General features: G+C 42.7%; 1 protein-coding gene across 1 annotated transcript in view; it reads left to right on the top strand.

Annotated features, from left to right (window-relative positions):
• The first annotated feature begins 582 nt into the window (after nt 1–582).
• The window catches only part of RAD18 (RAD18 E3 ubiquitin protein ligase), a 470,945-nt gene continuing 460,664 nt past the window's right edge, over nt 583–10,863 (top strand). The window contains exon 1 of the mRNA XM_063426684.1: nt 583–676. Within this exon, the coding sequence (XP_063282754.1) occupies nt 623–676 (54 nt within the window). The 5' untranslated portion in view covers nt 583–622. The remainder of the gene's footprint in view (nt 677–10,863) is intronic.

Here is a 10,863-nt window from a genome sequence, read left to right as displayed (position 1 = left end):
TGGGATGGCACTATGTCACTAGGATGGCTCTCTGTCCCTGGGATGGCACTATGTCACTGGGATGGCTCTCTGTCACTGGGATGGCACTATGTCACTGGGATGGCTCTCTGTCACTGGGATGGCTCTCTGTCACTGGGATGGCACTATGTCACTGGGATGGCTCTCTGTCACTAGGATGGCACTATGTCCCTGGGGTGGCACTATGTCATTGGGGTGGCACTATGTCACTGGGGTGGCACTATGTCCCTAGGATGGCACTATGTCACTGGGATGGCTCTCTGTCCCTAAGATGGCACTATGTCACTGGGGTGGCACTATGTCCCTAGGATGGCTCTCTGTCACTGGGATGGCTCTCTGTCACTGGGGTGGCACTATGTCCCTAGGATGGCTCTCTGTCCCTAAGATGGCACTATGTCACTGGGATGGCTCTCAGTCACACAGTGAAGGCTGTGCCCGGATAGCATTTCACGTTTTTGACTAAATACATCACTGGAGTGAAACACCTTGCCAGACTACACTTCCCGGGGTCCTTTGCGCGGCGGCGGTGTGCGCGATGACGTCAGACGCACAGCGACCCGCGAAATTTCCACTTTCGGACTGTACGGCTCTGTGTCGGGGGACCATGGCAACCAGCCCGGTACAGGCTCCCGGGGGCAGAGGCCGCCAGTATGTGCAGGTGAGGGCCATGTACACACACATGAATCACTCCCAAAGCGGTACACACTCTGCCAGTGGTCCGGTGTGGAGCCATGGGAGAGCTCTGTGTTTCCAGTGAGGGGGTCACTGGGTGATAAGGACACATGGCCGTACCGGCTTGGCTGAGTGTGATGGGATTTGTGCTTCCCACTGGTGACATGTTATGTGTGCCATTCCCTTGTCTAGGTGGAGCGCGCAGTGCATTGTGGTACCATGTGCGAGAGAGAGAGTGCTATGCTGCCTGGGGCTGATGGGTGGTGTTTTCTAAAGGCAATGTGCCTTGTGATGGTTAGGGCTGTATTTTGATGAGAGGGGATTTAGATCATAGTTATAGGGATGATATTATTGTGTTCTCCTGTCTCTATATTATGTGGCGCTAAGGAATTTGTAACAAAGTGTGTGCTACAAACATCTTTCTCAGTCTTGTATTAATAAAGTTTGTGTTAATGAGGCATTTTGTACTCCTATTTAATGCCAAATGAGTTTCTGTATTTGGACAGATTTGCAAAGAAAATGTAGTGCATTTGTTCATTTATCTGTAAGACAAATGCATGTTGGACCTTAAAGGGACACTCCAGGCACCCAGACCACTTCTGCTCATTGGAGTGGTCTGGGTGCCAACTCCCACTACCCTTAACCCTGCAAGTGTAATTATTGCAGTTTTTTTTATAAACTGCGATAATTACCTTGCAGGGTTAAGTCCTCCCCTAGTGGCTGTCTATTAGACAGCCACTAGAGGGAACTTCCTGCTCTGTAGCACAGGTTTTCTGTGCTAGAGCGTCGCTGGATGTCCTCACGCTGTGTGAGGACCTCCAGCGTCGCTCTATTCCCCATAGGGAAGCATTGAAATTCATTTTCAATGCTTTCCTATGGGGTCCGCTAATGCGCATGCGCGGCATTGCCGCTCATGCGCATTAGGTCTCCTCGGCCGGCGGGCGAGATCAGTCTCGCCCACCGGCCGATGTAAGCAGAAGGAGGAGCGGCGGGGGAGGAGGAAGCAGCGATGTGGGACATGTCGCTGCCTCTGGTAAGTCACTGAAGGGGTTTTTACCCCTTCAGCAACTGGGGATTGGGGGGTGGGAGGGAGAGGGACCCTCCAGTGCCAGGAAAACTGATCGTTTTCCTGGCACTGGAGTTTCCCTTTAAACTGGAACCATTATCACAGACATACAGACACCCACAGGTGTACACACATACAGTGACACAGACACACATACATGCACTCATGCAGACATATAGTTGTACAGACGCATAATTATAAATACATGTTCACACGATTGTACAGACACTCAGCTATACAAACTAATACACAGAATCATACAGACATACGAAACAATCATGCACTGTCACACCGAACTTACCTTTTACCAATCTCTTCCTCTTTCGGAATCAGTCATTCATTTCTGATCTAGTTTTCTTTAAAACATAAGATAAAGTAGGGATTACTTTGTCTTATGTATTTTTCCTACGTCTGACTTTCTCTGACACAAGAAGGAGCTTAAAGGGACACTATAGTCACCAGAACAACTACAGCTTATTGAATTTGTTCTGGTGAGTAGAACCATTACCTTCAGGCTTTTTGCTGTAAACACTGTCTTTTCAGAGAAAATGCAGTGTTTACATTATAGCTTAGTGATAACTTCACTGGCCACTGCTCAGATAGCTGTTAGAGATCCTTCCTGGGTCATGGCTGCCTAGCTGCATCCAAACATTCAGTGTCTCCTCCCTCTGCATGCAGACACTGAACTTTCCTCATAGAGATGCATTGATTCAATGCATCTCTATGAGGAGATGCTGATTGGCCAGGGCTGTGTTTGAATTGTGCTGGCTCTGCCTCCTTGTCAGTCCCAGCCAATCCTACGGAGAAGCATTGTGATTGGATCAGGCCACCACTTCTGATGATGTCAACAGACAGCTTGTTTTTCTGAGGCAAACCATATACATAGAACACATAGACGCTGCACTGTGTGCTGAGCGGCGAAGAATGTGGCCGCCATCTTGGACCAGTCGCCGCTCTACTGAAGCTATTGCAGAACACTTAGAAAGTTCATCTCACAAAAGGTAAGTGAAGGACTTGGGACACTTAATACCCCTAATCCTTAATACCCCTAGTCCTACCCCTTACATAGTTACATAGCTGAAAAGAGACTTGAGTCCATCAAGTTCAGCCTTCCTCACATATGCTTTGCTGTTGATCCAAAAGAAGGCAAAAAACCCAGTCTGAACCGCTTCCAATTTTACAACAAACTAGGAAAAAATTCCTTCTTGACCCCAAAATAGCAGTCAGATCTCTCCTTGGATCAAGCAGCTATTACCCCACTAATTAGAAATTATATCCCTGTATGTTATGTTTTTGCAAGTATTTATCCAATTGCAGTTTAAACATCTGTATAGACTCTGACAAAACCACCTCTTCAGGCAAGGAATTCCATATCCTTATTGCTCATACTGTAAAAAAACCTTTTCTTTGCCTTAGATGAAATCTCCTTTCTTCAAGCCTAAATGTGTGACCTCGTGTCCTATGTATAGCACTGTTTATGAATAGATTTCCAGATAATGGTTTGTACTGGCCCCGAATATATTTGTATAATGTTATCATATCCCCTCTCAGGCGCCGTTTTTCCAAACTGAAGAGATTTAAATTTTTTAACCTTTCTCCATAACTAAAATGTTCCATTCCTTTTATCAGTTTTGTAGCTCGTCTCTGCACTTTTTCTAGTGCCATGATATCTTTAGAACGGGTGGCCAAAATTGCACAGCATATTCAAGGTGTGGTCTTACCAGCGATTTATGAAGAGGCAAAATTATATTTTCATCTCGAGAATTTATGCCCCTATTTATACATGACAAAACCTTACTGGCCTTAGCAACGGCAGATTGACATTGCATATTGCTACCTAATTTGTTGTCTATAACAATTCCCAAATCCTTCCCGTGTGTGGTTATCCCTAGTTCACTACAATTTAGGGTGTAAATTGCTTGTGCATTCTTTTTTATTTTTTTTTAATTTTTTTTAAATTCTTTATTTTTGTTGTGCAGATTGTTACATATTATTGACATACGCCACAACAGCGTGTTTGTTGATGCACATAAGTTTGACAGTGGCATGAGACATTGCACATTTTTTATACAGTTATAACAGGCTTTGGCTAAACAGAGAAATCGTTATATTATAGTAAGGTGATCACCGCTTTATGGTGCTAGGTTGGCATTGCTATTGTTGTTGTAGTGTGGCATTATGATTTGCAATAAAACAATAGCCGGGCGATCGGCACATTTTTGTTGTTTAAGTTACATGAAGATATCAGGTTTCTAGGCATCATTTTTATGGCACAACATGCTAGGCTAGACATGCGTATAACCAGCTAATGGCGCTTAAGATTGTAAATGTATTGCACATTTTATAAAATAGTACTAGTAATCACTTATCTATTGTAACCCAAGCTTGCGAACTATAGTACTATGATATTCACTCATGAGTTAGCTGTTGCTTTATTATGCCCTCAAGCTGTTGCCCTTGTTAATTACGCTTAATATGCAGGTAGAGTCCTGAGGTCATTCGCTTAAAACTATATGACTAGTGGAGTATAAGAGCACCCCGACACCCCAGCGGCATGCTGCCATGTACTTGTACCCCAAGGAGGTAAGTTATGTAGGCTTCGCTCCCCCAGTGAGTCCAGAATCGTTTAGTGCTGTGATGTGGAGCTCTCTTCCACTGCTTTCCTCCAGCAGTCCGATGCCTATCCCCTGCGGTCCGGCTGACTATTTTCACTGCCTCGTTATGCAGGCGCTGTAGGTCAGCTCCTCGGGATGGAGTTATGGTGGGCAGGTCCGAGGGGTCTGCTGGGTCTGGAACGATGGGTCTGTGTTTTGCTGGTTAGCAGGTAGTCGCTCCCGCCTTTTTGTCGTGGTATCGCTTGTACAGCTATCACTGAGGCTGTAGGTCAGTTGGTATTGATCCGTTTCTGCAGGCGTGCAGTGCTTGCGTGGGATTCTGGAGGGTGCCATCCCCTCGGAAGCCAGAGGCGCTCGTGTTAGCCAGCAGGGTCGCTGCGCCGCCATTTTAGGTGCGGTCAGAGTTGTGTTTCGGCGGCTGTCGGGGACTCAAAAGCTCCGATGTTGCAGGAGCCACAGGGTGCAGGCCGGGATCACCCCCACCGGCCCAGAGGGGTGGGGGGGGGGGGGAACAGGGCCCAGGTCGAAAATTTACCTTTTATGACAACTCGCTGTACTTTAGGTTAGTTTGACATGGCCTATGTTTCATAAAACCATGCTGATTATTGCTAATAACACAGTTCTTCCCAATGAATTCCTCAATATTATCCCTTAATAGCCGTTTAAATAATTTCCCAGTCACAGAAGTTAAGCTCACAGGTCTATAATTTCCAGGCAAGGATTTTGAACCCTTTTTAAATATAGGAACAACATCTGCCTTCCTCCAATCCTTCGGTACAATACCTGAAACAAAAGAATCTTTAAATTAAATACAGAGGTTCACTTATTTCCCCACTTAGCTCCTTAAGTACTCGTGGGTGGACACCGTCAGGCCCCGGAGCTTTATTTACATTAATTTTCTTTAATAGCTGTAGCACCTTGTCTCGAGTTATCCAATCACAAGTTATCTGCAAGTTTGTTGCAGCAATCATATGCATATCTCTTGCCATAGGATCCTCATTAATATATACTGAAGAAAAATAGTTATTTAAAATTTCTGCCTTTTCCTGGTCTTCATTGACTAACAGACCCATCTCTGTTTTCAGTGTACCTACACTTTTGGGGTCGGTTTTGAATTCTTTGGCTATCAATTTCTCATTTTCTAGTTTAGCCACTTTAATTGCCTTTTTACAAGAATTATTGTCTTCCTTATATCCTATATAGGATGTCTCTGATTTGTCCGATTTAAATGCTTTAAAAGCCATTTTCTTATTCTTAATCTCTTGTTTTACTTCTCTACTAAGCCACATTGGTTTTAATTGTTTCTTTTATATTTATTACCCAATGGTACATACTGTGAAACGTACCCCTTAAGGGGTCTGTTTCTGCTTCTGCTGAATGGGCTGACAAACACCCAGGCACCAGGACAAAATTCCTAGTCGCCATGGTGACCTGGCACCTTTTAATTTGTCAAGCCCTGCCTTAACTTACTAAAGGGATATTGTATTCACTATAACAACTTCATCTTATTGAAATTGTTATAGTTCCACAAATGTGCCCTCTTGCTGCTTTCCTACACTTCTTGGTATTTCTATTAGTTTGCTTGAAAGCAGCTTCTTGCCACTTCCCCAAACCCTCTGATTCAGAGAGCTGAGAATGATACTACCTGGCTCTAATACCCATTGATACCGTGATGTCAGCTCGCCTAGCATGCTGGTATTGACAGACTTGGGCCTGTACTCGTTAAAATGGGGCACTGTCAAGGTGCATTGTGCACAGCACTACCTATCGCAGCAACAGCAGGCGTATTGCTCTTGTCACAGCCATTGCAGGTAAATTGCTGCCGATAATAATTATGAAGTTGGTGGACGTGGAGTGGTGTGCTGAGCTGTCAGTCAACTCGCTTCCCTTAAACGCACACACATATGAGAAGTATTAGGTCCGCAATGGTTCTGAAGCAAAAGGGACAGCGTTGGAATAATGGTAAGTTATTTTAATAAAAAAATAGCATGTTACTAGGGTAAAAACCCATTAATACATTTTCACTTTATGAGTACAGAATCAGAATGTGGCTTAGGAAATTAGTAATGCACAGGACATGGAGACATGCAGTGAACTCTATAAATGCATCTGTAAGTATTTGAGATTTTACACACTTCCAGAATACAAATATAAGCAAATAAGAAGCTGCCACAATCTTAATAAAACTTTATATTGTTTCCTGTAGTATAGGTACTGTTTTCATTTTAACATTCAGATAGATAATAAATAACTGTCAAATATCTAGATCAAAAGGGAAACAGTGGTTGGACATCTACAAGTTTTGTAGAGTAACATCTTGGAATATTAGTTTTTTTGGGATTTCAATGGGAATTAGTTGTGTGGGCTGTAACTGGGAAGAGCTGCCCTAATGCTACGTTAAAGCCAAACAAAGTTAAATTTTGACCTCATCATACCAGAAAACCTTTGTCTACCTTTCTTCTCAGTAATGACCTCTCACAAATGTGTATTTATTTTGAGTTCATGTGACATTATAAATGTACAATTTTCAACTAATTATGCCTTTTGAAGGCTGTTGGGAGCACCACACATCTTTGAGGGTTTCATGGCAACAGCTGTGAATACTTATACCTATCAGAAAAGCCTTTTTCTGTTTACAATTACCTAGTGTGTTGACATACAAAATATTTTTCTTCTTCGCTTTTAGCTATTTGAATTTAATAGAAAACAATTCCACTAAAACCCATTTATTTATGGGTTGTAAGGCTAAAAATATGGAAACTTCTCAGGAGGGCCAGTATATTTTTCCAAAGCACTGCATTTACCTAAAAGGTACCTTTTATAGGAACCAAAACCACTTAATCTCAATGGAGTGGACTGAGAGCAATTTCCCCTTCCCATCCTGTTTTAAACCTGCAAGTGAACACATTACATTGTCTGCAGAATGGCAATATTTTCAATGCAAGGTTTAAATGCCTCTAGTGTCTATTACACTGAAAGCCACTAAAGACTCTTCCGCCAAACTGTATTTCAATGTGGTGGTCTCTTAGAGACCAGCTGGTGCAGCACTGCGTTTTGCTGTGCGTGCACACTAGTTTTCAAATGCTTTCCTATAGGAAACATTGTACTGCCTGTGTTTATTAATCTCAGTGATGTCATCCAATGAGACAAAACTTCCTTTTGGAGACTGTGCTGTGGAGAAAATGAGGTTAGTAAAATAATTTTGCTCCCTGCAGATGGGGGACAAGGACAGAAATGGCCAAAAGCACACTATATATAGTTTTGTATTCCTAACGCTATAGAGTTCTTTTAAGAGTGCTCCCTGCACACATCCTCCGTACACTGTTTGGTACTATAAACTGGATAAAATGACTGAGCGTGCTCTGGCCACTCCACTAATCCCAGGTATCATTGGATACCTGGGGCTCCTGTTTATCAGCTGGGGCCATTTTAGTGGCCTTAGAGTGACTGAGCTCTATGCAGTGCTGGATAAAAAAATTTTTTGGGGGGGATGCAGGCTTCTCAGGAATAGTCCCTGGCAGGGTCTCCCATACTGTTCCTGGGCTTTGCCAAGTGTCCAGCACCATGTAATCGGCTGGGAATCAGGGCTCCATTCAGAATTACAGTAAGTGTAGTTGTTCAGTAGATGGTGGCAACATATCAACATCTATTGTGTTAAATAGTAAAACCTATTTTTATTATCAGAAATGATATTAGCAGTGGGTTAGTGTTGATGGTAGGGTTAAGGTCATAGTAAGGCTAGGTTATGTTAAGGCTCAGGTTTGAATTATGGGTAGGGTTAGGGCAAGGTAAGGGTTAATCTGTTTTAGGGCTAAATATGGTAGGGATTAAGTTAAAGGACCACTCTAGTGCCAGGAAAACATACTCGTTTTCCTGGCACTAGAGTGCCCTGAGGGTGCCCCCACCCTCAGGGACCCCCTCCCGCCCGGCTCTGGAAAGGGTAAAGTCTTTAAAACTTACCTTTTTCCAGCGGTGGGCGGAGAGCTCTCCTCCTCCGATCCTCCTCTTCTCCTCCCCGTCGGCTGAATGCGCACGCGCGGCAAGAGCTGCGCGCGCATTCAGCCGGTCACATAGGAAAGCATTCATAATGCTTTCCTATGGACGCTTGCGTGCTCTCACTGTGATTTTCACAGTGAGAATCACGCAAGCGCCTCTAGCGACTGTCAGTGAGACAGCCACTAGAGGAAATAGGGGAAGGCTTAACCCATTCACAAACATAGCAGTTTCTCTGAAACTGCTATGTTTATGAAAAAATGGGTTAACCCTAGAAGGACCTGGCACCCAGACCACTTCATTAACCCCTTAAGGACCAAACTTCTGGAATAAAAGGGAATCATGACGTGTCAGACACGTCATGTGTCCTTAAGGGGTTAAGCTGAAGTGGTCTGGGTGCCTAGAGTGGTCCTTTAAGGGTAAGATTAGTGTAGTTAGTGTAAGCATTGGGTAAGGGTTATGGTTGATGCAATGTTAGTGGGAAGTTGGTATAGGGTTTGCCTTTACAATCAAAAAAATAGTTTAGATCCTAGACATGCAAGGCATTTAACAATCTAAGAAAAATAAAAAATGGAGGGACGTGCTCATTTCCATTTTTCGGTTCTTTGGAATTCATTAATATTCATTAATATTCTCCAATGCTCTGTGGGTTATGCCCTTGCAAGCTCCCCAACACAATTTATCGATCCTCTATAGGGATTAATGTATATATTATTTTTATTTAACAATCTGGACTGATATATAAATTTAATTAGTTGTATTGGATGTGTAAAAAGTATTAAAAGCTATTTTTTTTTCTTTTCCATTCTTTCCCGATTTTAACATTTTAATCATTTGCAACTATCTTCTATGTATGACTCTTGTGTATGACTGTGTATCGTTTGCTAGGATACTGAATCATACCCAAAAAATGCAAATTTTTCAAGACAATTGCACAATTAATTCTTTATTATATGCTCCATTCCCATGTTGGTTTTTACAATAGTCATTATAGCCAAACTTCATTCTCTACGTGCCAGTCTCCAAATATTTTCATTTTTGTTTTATAGGCTGGATGTCTAATATTTATTTATTTATTTTTTAAACAAAATTACCGTTTACACTGTTAAACTCGTGAGCACACTAATACTGAATATAATCATGCCGTCTGTGGTGGGTAGGATAGTTGATTGTTGACACAAAGTTGTGATATAGTGGGGGGGGGGGGGGGGGAGAGTGGGAGAATGTCTTTCACTTGTATTATTTTAGCAGTTGTTACACTATAAATCAGAATTGAATGTGTATATATGTATCAATTTTACAATTGCGCTAATTGTCATAAGAGTCTGTGCATACATTTCTACGTATGATTGATGTACCATTTGAATATTGCATTGTTGTTTGTGTGTGAAAAATATACTCCATAAAGATAAAAAAAAAAAATAACGTGTAAAATATTTATGAGGGCACTTGTAGTGAAATCCTTCAATTACAGTGGAACAAATTCGAGATTTTGTTTTATTTCAGAATGTGGACAGTTGCCTCCTTCCTTAAAGGAATACTCCAGGCACCATGACAACTTAATTTACATAGAGTTATTATGGTGCCAGGAGGCCCCAGGGTGCAGGATCTCGAATGGTTTAACCCCCAATGTTGCATCCAGCACCGTTCTCCACTCCCCCCAAGGCGGCATCCAGCTTCTGAAATGCCAGTTTTATGAAGTGCAAAGTTCCGCTAGTCAGGGGCACCGTTGACTGGCTAAGAGAGGTCAACTGACACTCTGTCAATCAGTGACTCCCTATTCACAAAACTGACTTGGAAAAGGTATGTTTCTTTTTAAGCCAGTTCTGCGAATGAGGAGTCACTGATTGTCTGAGAGCGTCAACTGACCACTTTCAACCAATCAGCGGTGCCCCTGCCTGTTGGCACTCTGCTCTTCCTGAAAATGAAATTTTTAGAAGCCGGGTGCAGTCTGGGTAGAGTTGAGATCGGTGCTGGAAGGCAACTTTGGGGTTAAACTGTTTGAAAATGATTTAACCACTTGAGGTAATCCTGAGCCTAGGGCACCTGGCACAATAACTTCATTTACATGAAGTTGTTATGGTGCCTATGGGTACCTAACTGTCCCTTTTAGGTGGATAAGTAATGAGGAAGGTAAGCATTGATTCCAAGATCTAGTGTTGTTGGTGAATGTTCCAGAGAAGCATGGGGTGAGTCCTTGAAGTAGGGACTTCAAGCCTTCAGATAAGAGGCAGAGCTCTATAAATGCATGGGCATTCATTTTTTTTTAATTAGTGCGAGATGTGACAAGCAGATATGAGTATTCATTTTGTGGCTCGTATCAATGTCTGCTGTACAAAATGTTTAAGGATTAATGGGAAATATACGGTCCTGCTTGTAAAAAATCAATGGGAGGGCCATGATTGGTTGAGATCTCAGCCATTTCATGGTTTTAATATCTGGAAATGCAAGAGCAGCAGATGCTGGGAAACTTGTTTTTATCTCTCAAAAGTGATGCAA

The sequence above is a fragment of the Pelobates fuscus genome, chromosome 7, assembly GCF_036172605.1.
Source record: "Pelobates fuscus isolate aPelFus1 chromosome 7, aPelFus1.pri, whole genome shotgun sequence".
Classification (NCBI taxonomy): Eukaryota; Metazoa; Chordata; class Amphibia; order Anura; family Pelobatidae; genus Pelobates; species Pelobates fuscus.
Note: the sequence above shows the minus strand (reverse complement) of the source record. Positions and strands in the feature narration are given on the sequence as shown.